Source organism: Orycteropus afer, unplaced genomic scaffold (assembly GCF_000298275.1).
Source record: "Orycteropus afer afer isolate SDZICR_OR568_19922 unplaced genomic scaffold, OryAfe1.0 scaffold00026, whole genome shotgun sequence".
Classification (NCBI taxonomy): Eukaryota; Metazoa; Chordata; class Mammalia; order Tubulidentata; family Orycteropodidae; genus Orycteropus; species Orycteropus afer.
This window is the reverse complement of record NW_006921613.1, coordinates 11,102,643-11,124,076: the sequence shown is the minus strand read 5'-3', so window position 1 is coordinate 11,124,076 and position 21,434 is coordinate 11,102,643. Positions and strand designations below refer to the sequence as shown.

At 39.1% G+C, this 21,434-nt stretch overlaps 1 protein-coding gene across 1 annotated transcript in view; it reads left to right on the top strand.

Moving 5' to 3' along the window:
- Positions 1-18,303, top strand: part of SLC12A1 (solute carrier family 12 member 1) — a 124,277-nt gene extending 105,974 nt beyond the window's left edge. Inside the window, exons 21-26 of the mRNA XM_042783677.1 lie at positions 2,160-2,291; positions 2,527-2,638; positions 6,193-6,279; positions 14,101-14,236; positions 16,496-16,563; positions 18,168-18,303. Of these exons, the coding sequence (XP_042639611.1) occupies positions 2,160-2,291; positions 2,527-2,638; positions 6,193-6,279; positions 14,101-14,236; positions 16,496-16,563; positions 18,168-18,303 (671 nt within the window). The remainder of the gene's footprint in view (positions 1-2,159; positions 2,292-2,526; positions 2,639-6,192; positions 6,280-14,100; positions 14,237-16,495; positions 16,564-18,167) is intronic.
- Positions 18,304-21,434: the final 3,131 nt, after the last annotated feature.

The following is a 21,434-nucleotide window of genomic DNA, read 5'->3' as shown; positions in this document are numbered from 1 at the left end:
CCCTAGAACCTGACACTTTGAACTTGGACTTAAAGCCTCCAAATTGTAAGAATAAACTCCTGTTTGTTAAGGCCATCCCATTTGTGGTATATTTCTTGTCAGAGCAGCACTAGGTAACCAGAACACGTAGTGATACCGTTTCAGAAACCCAAGAAGGGGTTGCTATGAGTCGGTTCCGCCTCAACTCTCAGGTACCCAGAATATCCCATGGGCTGTGGGAGAGCCTACTACTTACTGCTTACCTTAAAATGACATTTTCTAGGAAAATGACTATATAGTTGGAGATGCATTAGAATTTTGGGGGTGAAAATATTAGACTAAGATTGTTCTGGATGCTAATACTATCTTCTTTTCTTTACAATTGTTTGTTTTATTCATTAAAACAATTAACTAAGAATTGCATCAGCTCTGTTTAGTGGCAGCATGTGAAAATGCTATGGAAAACTCAGAAGTCATAGCCCAATTCTGTTCTCTACCTGAATGGGGGTGGGGAGGCATTCAAGGCCTGTTTGATGAAAGCAGGGCTTGCTGTTTATTCTAGAAGGCTGTTTCTGCAACTCAGTATTTGATTTGGCAAATAGGTACTTCCCTGATAGTCAACAGATTCAAAAAAGCTATAACAATGCTATATTCAGTTGGCAATACCTACAGTTTCAAACACAGCTTGACAGTAGGATCATTCACTACTCTAGGTTGTAGTTGGCTGACAACTCTTTGGAGTTCTAGATCAGGACAAACTGTGCTTCCAGTCACTCATACAAAGTCCTCGGCAGACTTTGATTGTGAGTAAGTGAAGGCAGAGTCTAGTCTGTTTTATAGATGAATTTGCTTTCTCCCTCAGTGGTCCTAGAGATAATAGAAACAGTATAAGATAATTGCTTTAGCAGTACAGACCCAAAACATGGAAACAGTGAAAGACAGAACAAAGCATCTTCAGAACCTCCTAGATCAGAGACGAAGCTCTGAAGAGGTTGTCGGCTCTGTTGTAAGCACTACACTGACACTGTCACTTTGAAATAAAGCAATGATGTCACAACTTTCAAAGACATGAAAATGAAAAATAATGTAGATAGTGAGACAAAGAAGTACTTGCTGGCAAATAGGAACAAGAGTCTTGCACAAACATCCGCCTGGTTCCCTGGTACACTTACTTTGTGTTTGTGTTAGGATGGAATTGTTTAAAACAAAAAAAAAAATACATATTTTGTGTGCATCCATAATTGTAACTCAAGTAAAGGTATTTTGTCTTTCCATATTCCCTGGCTTTTTCCGCCTCATTTGCAGAGATTGAAAGAGGTAAGTGGCTTTACCTTAGCTTCACAATATTCCTTGAGAGGAAAACAGAGGAGGAAGGCAGGCAACCATGGGGCCAAAAGGTCATGGAGAGCCAAGATACTCATGGTCCCTGGCAGCATTTATAATCCAGATGTTCATGGAATTCACACCAAAGTTGTGTTCAAACCAAAACCAAATCCCCTGCCATCAAGTCGATTTCGATTCATGGCAACCCTATAGGACAGAGTAGAACTGCTCCATAGAGTTTCCAAGGCTATAAACCTATCCAGCTGCAGACAGACTGCATCATTCTCTTATGGAGAATGACTGGTGGGTTCAAACAGCCAGTCTTTTGGTTAGCAGCCAAATACTTTAACCACTGTACCACTAGCACTCCTTTTAAATTGTGCTCAAATGAGTGCATTCACTAACAAAGGAATACTTCTAATTCCATTGCTTATCTCTAGAGATGCAATCACCACAGGCTCAAGTAAATCTGAAAGTATTATTAAGTTGATTTATATATGAAATTTGGAAAACTTGGGATATTTTGCCTATAGTATCAGATAATTTGGCAGTTTTACATACCTGAATACTATTTCCAACCTTGGAACAGATTACTAAATACATGAAAATAGTCTACAGGTTTACAATGGACACATAATCATAAAACCAGTCTCCAATTTTTATTTCACTATTGAAGGTGATCTGAAAATTGTGGAATTCAAGCTTTATCCCTCCTTTTCAGATACTAGTTGTCTATAGGTATAAGCAACACTTATCAATCCATGACTCTTCCTCTATTGTCATCAATAGATTTATTGGGAAGTTATTTTTGTTTCCTTGAAAGACAGAGAGATGCATCACTTTCCGTTTCATTTCAGACAGCAGCATTAACACAATCCAGTCAATGCATGTCGGGGAGTTCAACCAGAAACTGGTGGAAGCCAGCACCCAATTTAAAAAGAAGCAAGGAAAGGGCACAATTGATGTCTGGTGGTTGTTTGATGATGGAGGTAAAAATTTCCAGAATATACACCAGGGAGCAGAATCTCTGTTGATAAATTCAACAAACTGCATGGAAAGGTATCTGAAAATGATACCAGTTAAAGAATAACATTTCTATGTTCTCCAGAGATTTTAAATTATTTGGGAGCTGTGAATGTGGGAATGAATAAAGATGTAAAGCTATTCATATTCTTCCAATTAGGCATATTCATCCTTTCTGTCATAATTTACTCTTCATTCCAGGGTTGACACTCCTTATACCCTATATCTTGACTCTCAGAAAAAAGTGGAAAGACTGTAAATTAAGAATCTACGTTGGAGGGAAGATCAACCGCATTGAAGAAGAAAAAATTGCGTAAGCAACATAGCAACATATCCCTCCTGTGTGAGGTCACTTAGGATGCGTGTTACTCTAATGGTCATGTTTAAGAACTTCAAGTGATTTTGAGGCAGAATTGATGTAAAGACAAAACCACTAGGCCTTTTGTGTGCTTGGTTTTCTGGTCAATAAATTATCTAATTTTTTTTTCTAATCATTCCATTCAACTTCTCTTATTCCCTGCCACAAACGCTTCCAAAAGGAATTTGGCATGGAATCCTCATCTCTGCCTTGAATGAGAGTATCATTATTCTGTATAATATTTATTTTGTTCTGACTAGTAAATGTATCCCAAAAAGTAAGAGCCTGAAGGTATTTGTTCCCCATAGTTTCTTCTGGGAGATCCAAACATGTGGATTTCCTGACAGCCACTCAGCACTGCACACTCACAAGGAAGCAGCCTGGCAGGCTGAGATTGATTCTGTGTCTTAGCCCCAGCCCGGCCACCACCTAGCTCCAGGATTTTGCAATAATCACTAAACATTTCTAGTTCTCCAGGTTCACATTTTTAGTTTGAAAGATTTTAAATAGATGACTATAGAGAGCCCTTTTAATTTTTTTTTTTAAATAAAAAAGATCCCATGGTGTAAATCTGTATCTTTCTCATTAATTTAGCCATGGAGAGTAGATGTGTAGCTGTGAGAACGACAAATACCCTGAGAATGTGGTACATTCAGAGGTCTCTGGTAGAAATCTGGAGAACAACTTTCAGCAGCTCTTGGTCCCGTGTGACATGTTTAAACCCTGAGCCCTTCTCCATAAATTACAAAGTAATGATAGCTGTCATTTAGTGATTTCTCACCTTTTCTCCTCCCTCCTAGGAATATGTGATTGTGTTGATTATTATATGCATGGGAGCTCTGGTAGCATAGTGCCTAAGGCACTTGACTGTTAACCAGAAGGCTGGCAGTTCAAACCCACCAGCCACTCCTCGGAAGGAAGATGGGGCATTCTACTTCCATAGTGATACTGCCTCAGAAACCCAAGGAGGAGTCGCTATGAGACGGGTCCTACTCAATGGCACATAACAACAACAACAACATTATATGCATATATATATACACACACACATACACATACATATACAGGCACACCTTGGAAATATTGTAGGTTCGGTTCCAGACCACTGCAATAAAGCAAATATCAGAATACAAGTCACACGAATTCTTTAGTTTCCAACTGCATATAAAAGTTATGTTTACACTATACTGTAGTCTATTAAGTGGTGTTCTGGTTACCTAGTGCCGCTCTGACAAGAATACATGACAAATGGGATGGCCTTAACAAACAGGAGTTTATTCTTAAAATTTGGAGGTTTCAAGTCCAAGTGCAGAGTGCCAGGCTCTAGGGACTGGGTGAAAGCCCCTCGACCTTGGGCTTCAGCTCTGCCTCCTGCTCCTGGCTCACTGAACTTAAAGACATCAGTCAGCTACTGGCTGCTGAGGCTAACAAGCCCAAGGTCGACAAATAAAATGGCACAATCCCAATGTTACCAAACCACACAGCAGGCCATTAATTCAAGTCCATTGTAAGTCCCAAAGTCAGCAGAGCATGACAGGCTGTTGAACAATGACACAGCTACATGCAGGGTCCAAGCGTGCCATAAGTCGAGACCATCCCCAAAGCTGCTTCCTATATACGGGAAGCAGACCACATACCCAAAGGCATCTACCGGCTGCTCACAGTAGATTCCACCATGGAATTGATTACCAATCTCATCATGGGGAATACTACATCCAGCTGCCCAGCCACTCAACCAGGCCCAGCCAAGTTGACACACAAAGTAACCACCACAGTGTGCAATAGCATTATGAAAAATTTTGAAATACTGTGAGAATTACCTAAATGTGGCACAAAGACACATGTTGTGAGTGCATGCTGTTGGAAAACCGACACTGATAGACTTGCTTGACACAGGGTTGCCACAAACCTTCACTTTGTAAAAAATGCAGTATCTGCAAAGCGAAATAAAACAAGGTATCCTTGTAGATGTGTATATATACATATATATACGTATATATGTATGTATGTTGGAGCTCTGGTGGTATAGGTATATGTATATCTGTGTATTAACTACCCCTCCTTGGGTTTCCAAGGCAGTAAATCTCTACGGAAGTAATTGCCCAATCTTCTGTCCGAGGAGTGGCTGGTTGATTTGAACCACCCGCCAGCCTTCTGGTTACCAATCAAATGCCTTAGGCACTACACTACCAGATCTCTGTATGTATATATATATAGATAGATAGAAGACAGATAGATATAGTTATTCATATTATATTTTTATTTATTTCCTCTTAAAGTAATATAATGTTCATATTAATTAAAAACATTGATTAATATTATATGTTTACATTCTCTTAATGAAAGATATTAAAATGAAAAATAACATGATTATAATAATTCATATTTTTTATATTATATTGGGACAACTGATAAAATTAAAAATTGTTTGTGGGTTAGATAATAGTATGATATCAATGTTAAAATTCTGTTTTGTTTTGTTTTTTATTGTACTCTTGTTAAATAAGAGAAAATCCTTGTTCTTTGGAAATACTGAAATGTTTAGGGGCAAAAGGGCATGATAGCCACAACTTACTTTAAAATGATAGACAGACAGAAACAGGAAGAGTGACAAATAGGGCACATTATAAACAGTGATGAGTTGGAGTTCTTCACACTAATATTGCAGCTTTTGTAACTTTGAAATATATAAAATTTATTCATTTTCTGGAGAAAAAGAACTCTGATATATGACCACATAGAATTACATAGTTATTCATTAGGCACTCTGGTGGCATAGTCTCTAAGGCATTTGAATGGTAACCAGAAGGCTGGTGGTTCAAACCCACCAGTCACTTCTCAAAAGGGAGACTGGGCAATCTACGTGTGTAGAGATACCACCTTGGAAACCCAAGGAGGGGAGGCTATGAGTCGGATCCGACTCAACGGCAGTGGGTTTGGTTTGGTTGAATTATTCATTTGCCAGTAATTTATCAGTAACGCTATTAAAATTATCAACAATAGTCAGTAAGTGTTCAACTTCGCTCTCCTTTCAATTTATCAATTGAAATATAGATAGCTCTGAATTATTCTCTTTGAAACATGACTGCATAGCAGGTCTGCTACTTATAGTGTCTGCACCTACATGAGTTTTGTTTTATCTTCCTTGGAATAGCTTGATCCTCACGTGAGGTATCAGCAACCCACTCCCACCACTTGAATTTCCAAGGTGGTATCTCTGCCGAAGTAGATTGCCTAGAAGGAAGCTTCCAAGAAGTAGCTGGTGGGTTTGAACTGCCAGCCTTCTGGTTAGTAGTCAAGTGCCTTAGGCACTACACCACCAGAGCTCCCATCCATCAAGTACTGTAATGAGAATAAAACACTAACCAACACCTTTTATGTAAATTAGCTTGTCTGAAAGCTAAGTCAAAGACATGATTGCTTTTGGTATCTTAACTCCAACACCAAAACTCTTTTATTGAAAATAGTTAAATATGCAGTGATAAAGTGCGTCTTTCTTATATTTTCAGAATGGCTTCTCTTCTGAGCAAATTTAGGATAAAATTTGCAGAAATCCATATCATTGGTGACATCAACGTTAAGCCAAACAAAGAGAGGTATGAAACATTTAACAAGAGCCATTGTTCACCCATGCGACTCTCTCATTCTCATTTGTGTTGATTATCAAAGGATAAAAATGTGATGTGTTTACTACAATGACTTTCTGACAGAACATAATAAAAAGCGACTTTAAATAATCATGACACAGAGCTACAGAGTGCATTCAAATGAGAAGAAAAGATTTTATGGTGAAGATGGGCTTGAAAGGGGAAATTGTTAAAACACAGGTTAATGAGCATTTCGGAAATCCCCTTCATGTACTTTGTTTCTGTGGTGGCAAGTGTAGCAGGAATCACAAGGTCAGACTATTCCTCTGGAGTACTCTGTGCAAGCTTTCATTATGCAAAGGGTTTTCCAGATGGGAGATCTGATGGAGAAGATGTGGAAACAGCTTGTATCTTCATGGCACAATGACAGTGGATACCTTCCAGGGCCATTTTATTTATTTTTCATTGTTTAACAAACTTTTGTTGGGCACCTAATATGTACCAGGACCTGGGCTAGGCGGTAAAGTGAGTGAGTAAATAAAAGGATCACATGAGTAAATGGGGGCAATAATGAATAGAGTAATAGGGGAGGGGCGAGGGAACTGGATGAATAAGTGAGTAACTGGCTGAGTGGCTGGGTAGATGGGAAGGTGGATGGATGAATGGGTGTCTCGGTGGCTAGATGGGTAGATGGGTAGTGGGTGGCTGGGTAGCTGGGTGGATGGGTGACTGTGTAGATGGGTGGATGGGTAGGTAGGTTGATGGGTATATGGAGAATGGATGATTGAGTGAATGGGTGATTGGGTAGATGAGTAGTTAGTGGTGGGGTACCTGGGTGGATGAGTAGATGGATAAGTAGGTAGGTGGATGTTTGTGAGATGGATGGCTGGTAGGTGGGTGAGTGGATGAGTGAGCACTTCCTATCATTTCTTGGGGAGGAAACAGGTCACTTGACATGTGGCCAACAGAGGCAGTGCTCCTGACAGGACCCAGACCAAAACAAATGACTCACTTACCTGGCCTTGGTGAGCCAGCTGCTGAGAGAGAGAGGGCACAGCAGCAGGCGGGGAGGGGAGAGGTTGGTGGAAATAGGGCTGCTGGAGACAGAGCTAAAACCATGTTTTACAGGGCACCCTGGGAAGACAGGTCAAAACAAGCTACCCAAACTGGGGCCAGTGCAGATCAAGAGGGAGAACCTGGGTCCTGTCCTAGAAAGCAGCTATGACTCATTTATCGAGCACCTACTAGCAGCCAGGGATCCAGGGCCATTTAAAATTTTAGGCACTACTTACCACCAAAGGAGCTCTGGTAGCGTAGTGCCTAAGTCACTTGACTTCTAATTAGAAGGCTGGTGGTTCAAACCCACCAGCCACTCCTTGGAAGGAAGGTTGGGCAATCTACTTCCATAGTGATATCACCTCAGAAACCCAAAGAGGGGTCACTATGAGTTGGGTCTGACTCGAAGGCACATAACAACAATAACACTTTCCACCAAGGAGCTCTGGTGGCATAGTGTCTAAGGCATTTGACTGCTAACCAGAAGGTTGGTGGTTCAAACCCACCAGCCACTCCTCAGAAGGAAGGTTGGGCAATCTACTTCCATAGTGATACCGCTTGGAAAACCCAAGGAAGGGTCACTATGAGTTGAATCTGAGTCGACGGCAGTGTGAGTGAGAGAGACTTACCACCAACTTGATTCCAACTCATGATGACCCCGTCTATCAGAGTAGGTCACCCCTCATAGAGGTTCAAGGCTGTGACTTCTCAGAAGCAGATCACCAGGCCTTTCTCCAAGGTGCCTCTGGGTGGGCATAGACTGCCTATCTTAAGGCTGAGCACTTAACCTTTGTGCCACCCAGGGCTTAGTGCCTATGAACTTTTGGGAGGCCTCTTAAATAGTTTGAAGGAAATGTAGAATGTATTGTTTCCAAAATAAAAGACAAAACTGCAAAATTGAAATAATAATTATTTAAATGTCTTCAAAGCAAGACATCATTTTAGCCTTCATTAATTGATAAAGGTATAAAGTCCATAAATTTGTAAACAATTTGTAGATTAGATATTCGCTGGTGTTCCCAAAGGTGCAAGAAGATTGTCTGGAAATCACAGAAAATTATAAATCAAATGAATTACTTTAGAGTTAAAGTTTTTCAGAAGCACAATTATAAAATGTTTTCAATTGTTTATAGTCCAAAATCCTATTTCATGTTGCATCTGGATGCAATTCAATCAATAAATTTGATTTGGTGTGGAGTGGGGCCTCCAAGGAAAGACATGCAAGCCTCAGAGTGTCCTACATCCTCACTGTCCTCTCAGGCCTCTTCCCATGTCTGTTGGCTGCCATTACTGAGGGGTTACAACTCCAGCCCTGACATTTCTCCTGCCTTCTTGCCTCTTCCCTTCTTCCGAATTATTGTCTTTTAATATACGTTTAATAGCTAACTGAAAATTATCCAGATTTAAAACGCGTTCTTACTGACAATACAGCTACAGCAAACTTGAAATTCATGTTCTGGAAGAGCATTCATGATTCCCCCAAGGCTGTGGGTCAGTTAAAATGGCTTTGCAAAACACTAGTTGTGATAAGAAATCTGTTATCCACAGGGTTAACCTGAGTTATAACTTTGTAATATAGGCTCTGGTGGCATAGTGCCTAAGGCATTTGACTGCTACCCAGAAGGCTGGTGGTTCAAACCCACCAGCCACTCCTTGGAAGGAAGATTGGGTGATCTACTTCTGTAGTGACACCACCTCAGAAACCCAAGGAAGGGTCACTATGAGTCGGATCTGACTCGATGGCAGTGAGTTAGTTTCCTTACATCATACGTGCCTCTATAGAAATGCCTTGCATTGTGATATTTCTACAATTACAAAGACTAAGAAATATTAAGATCACCTTTATAATTCTCTTTGGTAAATGGAATTAACATTCTGATATGAACTGAGTTGTCATGCAATAATCTCAGATAGTCGTTCACTTTCCATTTCAAGAATTTTAATCCCTAAATTGTTGCCCTTTGGCACTTGCAGTGATACAATCAAAGGGGCTCATCTTGGGGCTCTAATTGATGAAAATGAAATTCTCTTTCATGTTACAGCAGGTTCAATGATTCACCAGCATGTGCCATTTAGCAACAGGGTAGACATTGCCCGTACTCAGCAAGTGCAGGGCCTACCCATTCCTCATTGCTATCAAGTTGATTCCAATGCACAGTGATTCTGTAGCACAGAGTACAACTGTGCCATAGGATTTTCAAGCTGTATGTAAATCTTTACAGAAACCAACTGCCACATCTTTCTCTTACTGAGCGCTTAACCACTGCATCACCAGGGCTCCTTAAGTTCAAGGCCATTTTCTGTATTTTCTCTTGTCTAAAGGTTAGTCACCGTGTCCCCTATTAACTTTGGATTTTCTGTAAGCCCTGGTTCAAGGCTGGTCCCAAATCAGTTACCAACTTCTTGAAACCACATTTTTCTTGTTGCTGTTTGCCTTACCACTAGCTATGAACTATCTGTGCTTGCCAACTTATTTGTTGTTATATTCCTTTGCCTCATGATCTATTTGTCTGGTTTCTCTACCAAGCCCTTGTTTCCTTTCTTTTCTTTCATTCTAATCTCTGCTCAGCTACCATAGTTGCTTTCACTGCATACCCATCTTTTGTCTCCCATCCGTGAGCATGTGGATGAACCTCTTCCACTAACCACACTTGTTCATTCTTTAAGTCCATCATGATCTGGACACTCTTCATCTTTCTACCCTGACCTTTCTGCACTTGGTTCCTCTGCACAGAAAGCAAAACTCTATGGACAATAGTAAGAAACAAAGGACCTGGAATTCTTGCTATTGTATTATATCTAAGCTTCATTTTTAGATGTCATTTTAATTTGGTGTTTCTCACATATCCTCATCATCCTGCAATGAAGAGATCTACTTTCCTTTCTAAGGGGGGTGGGGGAAGAAAAGAAAAGAATTATGTATCATAATTTTGGAGATTTTCCTTCTGATATTTCAAGATCTTAAAAGAGATTAAATCATACTAATAATAGTCTATTCTTACTGGAATTAAAGAATCTTCGCAGCTAGTATGAAGACATGAGGCACCAAGGAGAGATGTGCTAGAAATGCCATCTTCCTTTATTCAGCCTTCTGCTATTACTGATGATTACTTCATCATTTCTACTATTACTGCTATTATTACTGGTACCATATTACTTTATACGACAGTCACATATATGATGCTGGCAATGACTGTTCCACTACAGGAAGGTAACTTCATTTTAGAACAAACAAGGAATGGTCTATTCAGTAAATATCACAGATGGCCATTGGTAGAACATCTTGCACTTTTGTGATAATTAGAAGAAGGCCACTCCTCTGGGCAGGGCTATTAGAAAGAACTTTTCCTCCTGACTGACACAACCTTGGGCCCAGGTATCAGGACACAAGGCATAGAGAGTGTAGCACTGGCTTTGTGTCAGCTGCCACATGGGTCTTCTTGGCAAAACAACTTTTTTCTGCTATTACCAACCATCCCCTGATCACTCGTTTTCTTGGTCACTCAATCACCAGGCATTACACAGTGTTGAAAATAGTTTGTCAATGATTTCCATGATTGAGGCCAATATTAAATGCCCTCAAATTGCCTTTAATAAATTCCATAAAGCATCAGTAAGTTTCAATAGAGACATATGATCATAGAAACAATGTCTATAAATATGGCAGGGCAAGGGTGAAAGGGAGTACAAAAGCAAAGCTAATGAGAAAATAATTGAGCTAGGAGGAATGGAAATGCTGTTGTGGTTAAATTTCATTTTTTTATTGTATATACTGAATTAAAAGTCATAGGCCAAAAAAGACAAAAATCTTTATATGGAAATCAGAGAAACTAGAAGCAATTAAAAGTAAAGTAAAGCATACTTTAGTTTAAAGATAATAGTCACAAAAACAACTACTACATCACTTTGAGAAAAGAAATCTTAAGTGAACTTAGAGGGGATGTAGAGGCAATAAATTTTTTTTAACAAACTTCATTTTTATGAGGATTAAGGATGAGAAAAGCAGGGCAGATATTTGTTAATTTTTAAAATAGATTCTCACATTTTACATTTTGTCTTCCTCTAGGAAGAATTAAAAATTACTTATTAGAAAAATCAGATTTACTGACAATTGAAACAAATTTTGAGTTACCTTCTGATCACTTAGCTGGAAGAATGGGAAAACAATGGCCAGGGAAGGGGTAAGCCTTAGGGTGAAGAAATCAAAGAGGAACATGAGCAAAGAGCAGTAAGAACACAGAGAAAAGAAACAGGCTTCATTCTAACCCACTGTGTCACTTAGCATGTTTTAAGTACAAGTAAAGGAAAACCTAACTCACAGTGACTTGTTGTTTTATGCCATCAAGTTGATTCCCACTCATATCAACCCTAAAGGACATACTGGAACAGCCTCATAGGGTTTCCTAGTCTGCAATTTTTATGGAAATAAATCGTCAGGTGTTTTCTCCCATGGAGCCACTGGTGGGTTCGAACCACTGACCTTTCAATTAACAGTGGAGAGCTTAACCATTACATTACCAGGGCTCCTACCTTAGTGACTTATATAGTGGAAATCCTTGACAAATATACTGAAAAATTCAAGTGTTGTTTGACTTTCAAGCAAAATTTGATCTGGGAGCTTACTTTGTAATCAAAGACTAATTCTCTTTTGGTCTTTCTATTCTGTCTACCGTCATGAAAGTGTTAGCCAAGGATGATTATCTTATGGAAACAAGGTGATTGCTAGTTGATGTTATGTGCCAGCAGCAACCATTAATATTCAGTGGGAGAGAAATTGTTTCTCTTCCCCGTCATTCAACTAAGGACCTTCATTCAATTACACCAGCCTAAGTCACTGAGCTACTCAGTGTAACCAGTACAACACTGGTGCTTATTTGTTCAAGCCTACATGGATTATGTGCCCATCCTGGACATCACTCTGGCAGAGGGGATGGAATTGAGCTCCTTGGCTAATGTTGGGATGGAGTCAGTCCCACCCAAACTACAAGGCAGAAAGCATAGTATGGACAACCATCAACCTCCATTGCACCTTCTATTTCTCAAGAAAACTGTTGTAATGTGCTTTCTAACAAGAACATGAGCTAACGTGAAGAAAATTCATCTTGCTCTAAGCACATGTAGCTTCAACAAAGACCCTCTTGATTCTTAACCTCAGTCCTATGGCTGCTAAGTAAAGTCAAGGCTTGCTTTTACAGAGTACTGCACACATTTCAGAAATCTGTAGCCCAGGCTCTTCTTTTCAAGGCCTGCATCCTTTCCTTTGCACTATCACCAAAGGTCTAAGAAGGTATGCCACCATTGGAAGGATTGGCAAATCAAATATTAGTGTCCTTGAAAGAATAGTAATGCTTATCAGTCTTATTCCTTTCCTATCTTTGCAAGGAGCACTGGTGATACAGTGCTTGAAGCACTCAGCTGCTAATCATAAGGTCAATCATTGGAATCCACCAGCTGCTTGGTGGGTCAAAGATGAGGCAGTTTGCTTCCATAAAGATTTACAGCCTTGGAAAACCATGGGACAGTTCTACTCTGTCCTACAAGGTCATTATGAGTTGGAATCGACTAGACAGCAGTGGGTTCTGTTTGGTTTTGGCCTTTGTCTATACTTCTAGATAAGTCAATGCGTTAGAAACCTACTACATTAAGTATCTCTTTAGTCTCTTAACGAAGGCACACTGGTAGGTACAATCCCGCTCCTTTATAATCTGCACCTTATCTGCAAATACTAAATCAGACCAACTGATGAGATAATTGAACTCATTGTTTCACATTTCACTTTCTTAACTGAACAGCACACTGATTCTAGTTATTGCTCATTACTGTGCTACTAAATTATACGTAACATTATATAAAACCAAAGAACATTGCTCATACTTGAAATCATCTTAAAATGGCATACTGAAGACAAATATTGCCATAAATTATAAGCTCTGCTTTGTGCTATCATTTAAAAAATAAATCTGAGACTCTTATGAAAGACAAGAATGAGATTTTCCAGGGATTTTTAAAATGCTATACAGCTCTTAGATACTGTTTCTAATTTTATCAACTAATCAATGATGACAAAATTATCTCTTTTTTAATTGTTCTAAATTGGCCTCAGATTTTTAGTCATTACAATATTATTGATTTTTGGTTTTTCCTCTAAAGTTCCCTTGAACAATAGTCCTTTGAAAATTCAGGTGATATCAGACACCAGAAGGACAAAGGTAGCATATTTACAGCAAACACCCAAATTGTTCTATGGCCATTAAGCCCCTGAGAGCACTTGCTATTCTCCTTCACGGCCTCCTGCCTCCTGCCATGAGTGCGAGTTGCCATGTGGATTAAAGGTGAAGGCAGCCCTATCCAACTCCCAAAGAACCCAGTTCATCTCTTACATCAATTCATGAATATCTCCCATAGAGTCTGTACAATAATCAGATAGAAATTCATTTATGGCCTCAAGTGTCTACGTTCCAACTGTCTTTTACAATGGTATGCAGAAAATATCCTTGCAGAATAATTACTGTCTCTGTGTTTTTGTGTTTAAATTCAAAATCTAATACCTAGTAGGCTAACAAGGCCTCAAACACTTTAGGCCTTTCCTTGGGTGGGGAGGCTGCGATAACCATGAGATTGCTCACAATAAATTCCCTGCAAAGATAATTCTTAAAAGATTTACATGACATTCAGGTCTGATTCCACAGCTAATAGAACCAGTCATACCTGGAGTATCTGTGAAATAATGAGTTAGTTTCCCACTGTGAAGCCTCCTTTGTATTCCAATTTCAGCTGGAAAGTCTTTGAAGAGATGATTGAACCATATCGTCTCCATGAAAGCTGCAAAGATTTAACAACTGCTGAGAAATTAAAAAGAGACACTCCGTGGAAAATTACAGATGCAGTGTTGGAAACAGTCAAGGAAAAGGTAAGGATTTGTCTTCCTTAATTTTTACTTTGCCTTCTAACAAGCTGAAAAAGAAAACAGTGGTTAATTTAAAGATCAAGAAGTAATGAGTCTATCATAGAATTCCATTATTCAGGATCCAGAGTTTCTACATTTCTCAAGTGGTTTCCAATCATATCACTGGGTATAAATTATGAATTCAGAAAACTGTTTCATGTAAAGTCAATTACTTTTTTAAAGTTAAAAAACAATTTTTTTTATTGTTATTTGGGTGAAAGCCCACAAAGCAAATTCATTTTTGATGCAGTAGCTCATACACATCTTGTCTCATGGCATTGACTGCAATTCCCCACGATGTAATAGCTCTCCTCCCACGTCCCCCCTGGAGTCACCTCTTCCTGCATCTTTCCCTCCTAAGCACTCCCACCTCCCCAAGCTGTCTTCCCATGCATACACTGGCCCCCTGCTCTCCCATGATTGATTGCTCCAAGTAGTGTATCTAACCGATGCAAATGTTCAGTCCCTATGCCTATTATTTGGCTGGAAGCCACAGAAGCGAGCCCAATTCCAGACCCAAAGGGTAGCCAGGGGCCACAGTCTTAGTGGTCTCACCAGGCTCCATAAGACCAGCAAACCTGGTCTTTCTTCATGATTTTGAGTTTTGTTCCACATGGTTCTCCCACTCTACCCAGGATCTCCTACACCAATCCTCCTCTGAGTTATTGACAGCGGTAGCCAGGCACCATCTAGTTCTCATGGTCTCATGGTCATATAAGCTGAGGATCGCATGGTCTACCAGTCCTTTGGACTAATTGTTTCCATGCACCTTTGGTTTTCTTCATTCTTTTTTAAAAACAGATTTGAAGTACATATTGTGAAGTCTCCTTTCAAATTTAATTTTAAAGAATGGGAGACTGACCTTGTTGTTGTTGTTGTTGTTATGTGCCGTCGAGTCAGACCTGACTCATAGTGACCCCTCCTTGGGTTTCCAAGGCAGTATCACTATGGAAGTAGATTGCCCAACCTTCCTTCTGAGGAGTGGCTGGTGGGTTTGAACCGCCAGCCTTCTGGTTAGCAGTCAAGTGCCTTAGGCACTACGCTACCAGAGGTCCTCCCACAGACCTAGTAGTCGAAAATAATTTAAGTCAATATGTGTGCAAAGTAGATAGATAAAGGTAGATTGACTCACAATTTAAGACAATAACAATAGTGCCCTGATGAAGATAGCTATGAAAAACTAACAAAAGTATCTGAGAAAATATATGATGTAGAAAATACATGTTGTAGAATGGATACAAAATGGTAAGTTTTTCTATTGAACCCAGTAAAGCTGAATGAAGTTGGGGATAGGATTGTGAAAAGAACAAAGACTCAAGTTAGGTAGAAGATGTTGTCGTTGTTGCTATGTGCTGTCAAGTCAGACCCGACTCATAGCGACCCCTCCTTGGGTTTCTGAGGGAGTATCATTACGGAAGTAGATTGCCCCATCTTCCTTCTGAGGAGTGGTTGGTAGGTAGAAGAACTGATATCTAAATGGGACATTCAAAGCAAAGAACTTCTAAACTGCAAAATCTAAATAAACTAATTTAGGAGCTGAATTTGGAACAAATTAGAGCAAGACATGCTAAAAGCCTTTCAGATTTAGTGGAAAATTTATTGAAATGGGAATCATGAACTCTGTCTGGTTTGTTGAGTGGTTACAAATCACTCAATTCTAAAAAAGATGTTTCATGTAACTGAGCAAATCACTCAACTTTTCTGAATCTTGGTTTCTGAATCAGTGAAATATAATAATAAATAATATTCTCATCATTGCAAAATAGTTAATGTAGTTACTTTTCCAAGTGAGTCTTTAGGTGACTTCTTAGTTGAAACCGGTGTCCTGTGCTGAAAAATATTTAGAAAGCTTAAAAAAAGGTAGACTAAGAACATAATCTATATTCTTAAGGATATCAAATCAGTATGAAGATCGGGTCATCATTCTTCATCCACAAACCTGTTCCGTAAAACTGGCTATCCCTATCTTCTTTTTATTGCTATGCATGTTGTTTGCTTTTTTCCCTTAAAATTTAATGATGGCAATCTGATTGTGCTCTTTCATTTCTATGATTTCTCATGAGTTTTTAAAACACTGTAAGTTTCCAAACCTGATGAAATAATTGTAATTTTTTTCAAAAAATGAGATTTTTCCCATTCATCCAAAATTTGAGGGCAGAAGACAAACTCTCATTCATACATTCTGCTAGAATTGTCACCAACAAATCTGAATGTTGTCCACAGAGTTTTCGCCAAGTTCGACTGAATGAACTTTTACAGGAACACTCAAGAGCTGCTAATCTCATTGTCCTGTAAGTATCATTGCAGACATTTATTTAAGAATGTTAGAGAGGAATCTTAAGGTCAATGGGTTAATCAACTTAAAAGGTTATGACTACTCAGATAGGAAGATAAAAAAGATTTTCAGCATGTGGGATTTTAGAAAGTGGAGGGAAGAGAAAGGACTTTCCACCTGAAGATAACATCCTGCACAAAGAAGTAGAAGCACAGAGCCAGAAAAGAGAGGAGAGAATGGCCCAGTGGCTCTTGTTAGGCCCCATGAAAGAGAGAGATGCAGGTAGCCCCCGACTTAGAACCAGGTTCTGTTCTGACTACTCTGTCATAAGCCAGAGCTGAGAAAAGTATCATGTTCACTGGGATCCCAAGAGAAAGTTTCAGAAAATAAACACCTTCCAAGGAGGAGGGCTGTTTCTCTCCGTGGTTCAGAAGACGACAGAGGAGGCTTTAGACCTGCAGCTCAAAGGACCCAGCAAGACTTGCTGTGCTGGGAATTGAATGGGACAAGTCCCAAGGCTTGCTCCACTAATCAGCTCCTCCTTTAGAAACACCAAAGCAAAACACCTGTCCAACTAAGACATTCAGGGACACCAATGCATTAGCAGACTTACTCTCTGCTGGACTATTTCCCTTAGCTTTTAATTTTTAAAAAAAAAAAACATCTTAAGCAAAAATAAAATTATTTCTTAAAAAAAAAAAAAAAAGAAAGAAAAAGTGGAGGGAAAAAATGCCACCTGGAGACCCTAGCAAGTGGGGCCCATGGATGTTAGAGGCCTTGCTTGGACCTTCCATTAGTCATGCCCCATTCACAGGGTCAAGAGGATATGCCCACGTAGAATGCTTGCTCCTCTTCTAGACCATGCTCCAGGTACTTGGAATCCTGGAATTTTCTGCTTAACCAGCATCAAGTCTGCTATTAGACTTATGGGCCTCTTCCCTGGGTGGGTCTTCATGAAGCTGTGATGTCCACACACGTTTCTGAGGCTCCTGGAAGGCCAAGAAGAGGCCAGGGTGGGAGAAAATGGCCAGTGGGTTTTTCCATTTCTGCTCTTTGCCTTCTGGCTCCAACAATGTTAGATGTTTGCTGAAAATATCAATGTACATTTATTTAAAGGTTGGTAGCTAAACTTGGAAACCTCCAACTTTCACAATTACATCTCATGAATTCATGCCTATATATTTTCAAGCAAGGTTTACATCCAGAGGGCTATCCTAAGACTTTGTGGAATGGTATTCTAAATTGAGTGTTAGGGTTCAAACAGCTGGTTTCTAAGTTCTCCCAAACACAAGAAATTTTTAACTATTTAAAAATAGTTTCTCCAAAAAAGGGCAATTATTAGTTGATCAAATTTTGTATTTAAAGTAGAATGAAAAAGTGTTTTGTCTGTCCTCTACAATGCCTAAGTCTATTTTTCTGTATAACAGATATTTATACTATCTGAGAAATATACCAGCTTAATAGCTACAGTCAAGAAAATTTCAGTGCTTTCATTTTTTGCAGGTGGTGGGGGTGGGGTAATAAAATTTCAGGCCAATGGCTACTAATAGCTCAGAAATGTTAGTAATATTGCTGCCTGTACTAATTTTCAATTTCGTTGTTTTTCTCCGATGCTGTCAGGAGCCTCCCAGTAGCAAGGAAAGGATCTATATCAGATTTGTTGTACATGGCTTGGTTGGAAATCCTCACGAAAAACCTCCCTCCTGTCTTACTAGTCAGAGGAAACCACAAAAATGTCCTGACATTTTACTCTTAAAGATGAAAGATTAAAACACATTTTAACTTTATGTATGAATAATTAAGAAATAGTTAATACTTTATGTTATACATCTGACCTATAGATAGATATGTAAACCTCCAGAGACTATTCTGCCTGGTTCTACACAAATTTTGTTAATTTTTTTTTTTAATTAGTTAATGGGAGCTTTTTTCTTCTATCAGTTTAGGGGAATTTCAAAGCCAGTGCTACTCCTACCCTCCTACCAAAAAAAAAAAAAAGGCATTTTGGTTATTGATGTTGAGAAAAAAAACAAGGAAATTAATCAAACCCGTGCTGGTTTATACTCATGGAAACCACCAACTTTACTGTAAACTTCTCCAAGCAAACTTAATCTTTTGTTTTTACAACGTTTGCTACTTGAGCCTAAATAGGCCTCAGCGCACAGCAGGTTCTCAATAAATGCTTATTGACAGGCTGGTATAGTAACCATGGGGGTTTATCAAAGGTAAAGACCAATTTGGTAGGGAACAGTGATTACTCTTGGCCTCCCGAGAGGCTTATACCTACAAAGATTTGAAAATCAATAAGTGAAAACTTTTAAGAAGTACTGAGTCTACAAAATGTTTAAAGCTGTTACCTAAATAAGGTTTTTTAATGTGATACAGATTATATACTGAGAGATCTGAGTGATCATTAATAATGTATGGCTTGAATTTGCTGCTGACTGGAAAGTGTATTAGTTGGATTAGAAGAAAATAAACATTGTAATTAAATGAAGTATATCCTATTCTTAATATATAAATTTTAATTGTCCTCTATACTAAATATTTTGACATTTTCATCGTAGTATTACTTGACATATTTTTTCTAATTAAGTTGTTAGCACAGATGAAATCTTTATGGATGTCTAATTGAAATGCGAGTACCATAAATTTTCAAACCATTATAAAGAAATACATCCTGAATCATGCACTTAGTTACTTCACATAGTGATTATATGGGTTTAAAAGAATTATTAAAATGAGAAGGGAGGAAACGAGCAATTTGGAATACACAGGTATTGATTTTTCTCATTTTTGATAGTATACCTATAATACTTAATCACATTGAGAAAATAAGAAAAATTGTTCTAATGATGGCTTGATTATTTTTCCTTATATATTTTCACTGCTTATTCTAACTGATAAAATATATGGAAAAAAATGAACCTGAAATAAAAGCATTTAAAATCGTTTGCTTTGGCTTAGGTCATATTTTCACTTTTCAGTCCCTAAGATCATCGTGCCATGGTGTATGGGATGTCAGCCTGAAATCTTCCATCAGTGACCTTGTCTACAGGTTGTTTAAAGCTGAAATTCAAGATTAGAGCTTCCAAATCCCAGCCTTTCAGCTCAGAAAGATGCTAGGGATGAAATGAGAAACAACTGGCAAAGGAGAAGCAACAGGACTTCTATGTTCCAATTTCGGGGCCATTTTACATAAGTCATCTCTCAATTAAGCCTTCTCCCTTGAGTCTCATGTATTTGAAATCCAAATAGCTGGACATGATCCTAGAGGCTAGGGAAAGGGAGACACAGCTTCATCTAGGTCTGACACTTCTTTGAAACATTTGAAAGGGGCTCTGGGAAAGGTGAGAAATAATGTGATTTCTGTGACTGAAAATTCTGACTCTTGTTTCTTTGAGGGGCTGTCAGGTTTGGTTCCCTGGGGAAAATATTCTGAGATGGAGTTTATCATGCAGCATGTTTATCAAGGAGTGCCCTTGAGATCAACACATGTGGAATTGGGCCGAGGGAGAAGTTGAGCTGTGATGCAAGTTCAAGGGCAGCCTCAGCTGACCCCTACTGAGCTCTAGAGCTAGACCATGCTTTCAGTGGTCCCACACTGGGCAAAGATGGCCTTTATACTCCAGCATTGATGAGTCATTGGAAGTGCCTGCCCACAAAGAGTGTAAACCTGGGAGAGCAGTTCTCTGCAACTCAGTTCTTCATTAAATAAGGTTGGGTGGCACATCAAGTCTACCATGACATTTTTTATTACATTAAGGTTAAAAAAAAGATCGGATTGGACTGAATTTAAGTCTTGCTTTTACCATTTATTAATTGTGTGATCTTATATTAGTTATTTAATTTTTCAAGTTTCCTTCTCTATAAAATGTGTATAGTATTAGTATCAATCTTACAGGCTTAGTGGGAGATTTAAATTATTTATTGAATCTAACACATTTGGGAGCTCTGGTAGCATAGTGGCTAAGACACTTGACTGCTAACCAGAAGAAGGCTGGAGGTTCAAACTCACCAGCCACTCCTGGGAAGGAAGATGGGGCAATCTACTTCCGTAGTGATACTGCCTTGGAAACCCAAGGAGGGGTCGCTATGAGTCGGGTCCGACTTGACGGCACATAACAACAACAACACATTTAGCACAGTGCACAGCACAAAGTCATTGCTCAACAAATGTTAGCTATTATTTTAAAGAGAAATGGTATATAGAATCATCTCTTAATGTAAATCATTTTCACTTTTTAAAATCCCACAGATTAGGTTCTGTTGTTGTTGTTATGTGTGGTCGAGTTGGTCCCAACTCATAGTGACCCCTCCTTGGGTTTCTGAGACAGTATCACTACTGAAGTAGATTGCCCAGCCTTCTTTCCGACGAGTGGCTGGTGGGTTTGAACCGCCAGCTTTCTGGTTAGCAGTCAAGTGCCTTAGGCACTATGTTACCCGAGCTCCCACAAGGTTCTGAACAAACACTAATTAAGACATTGAGGTGCTGTAGAATGAGGGGTGATTTTGTCATATATTAGTTTTCAGAAGTGGCTTATAGACAAGAATCAAAATGAATCCAAAGAAATCTTTCTCTGGGGGAAAAATATATTGTGAAGTTTTTAATGCCTCAATATTTAGATTAGTCTTATTTAATGTTTTTATAAATCATCTGGAAATAGAAGTGTATTGTGGATATTGCATCTGGGCACCCAAATGACACTTAAGGTCTTCTGGTGAGTGAAAGACCATGTCTCTGAGACACAGCAGTATGGTCATTTGAGATTACTGTGAGTGGGCAAGAAAGTGGCTGGTACTGTTTATGATGGTCAGACTATCACCCCATTCCCCAATACTTTTGATTCTGGAGAACGTAGGTGACTCAGAGTGCACCAACCCCTT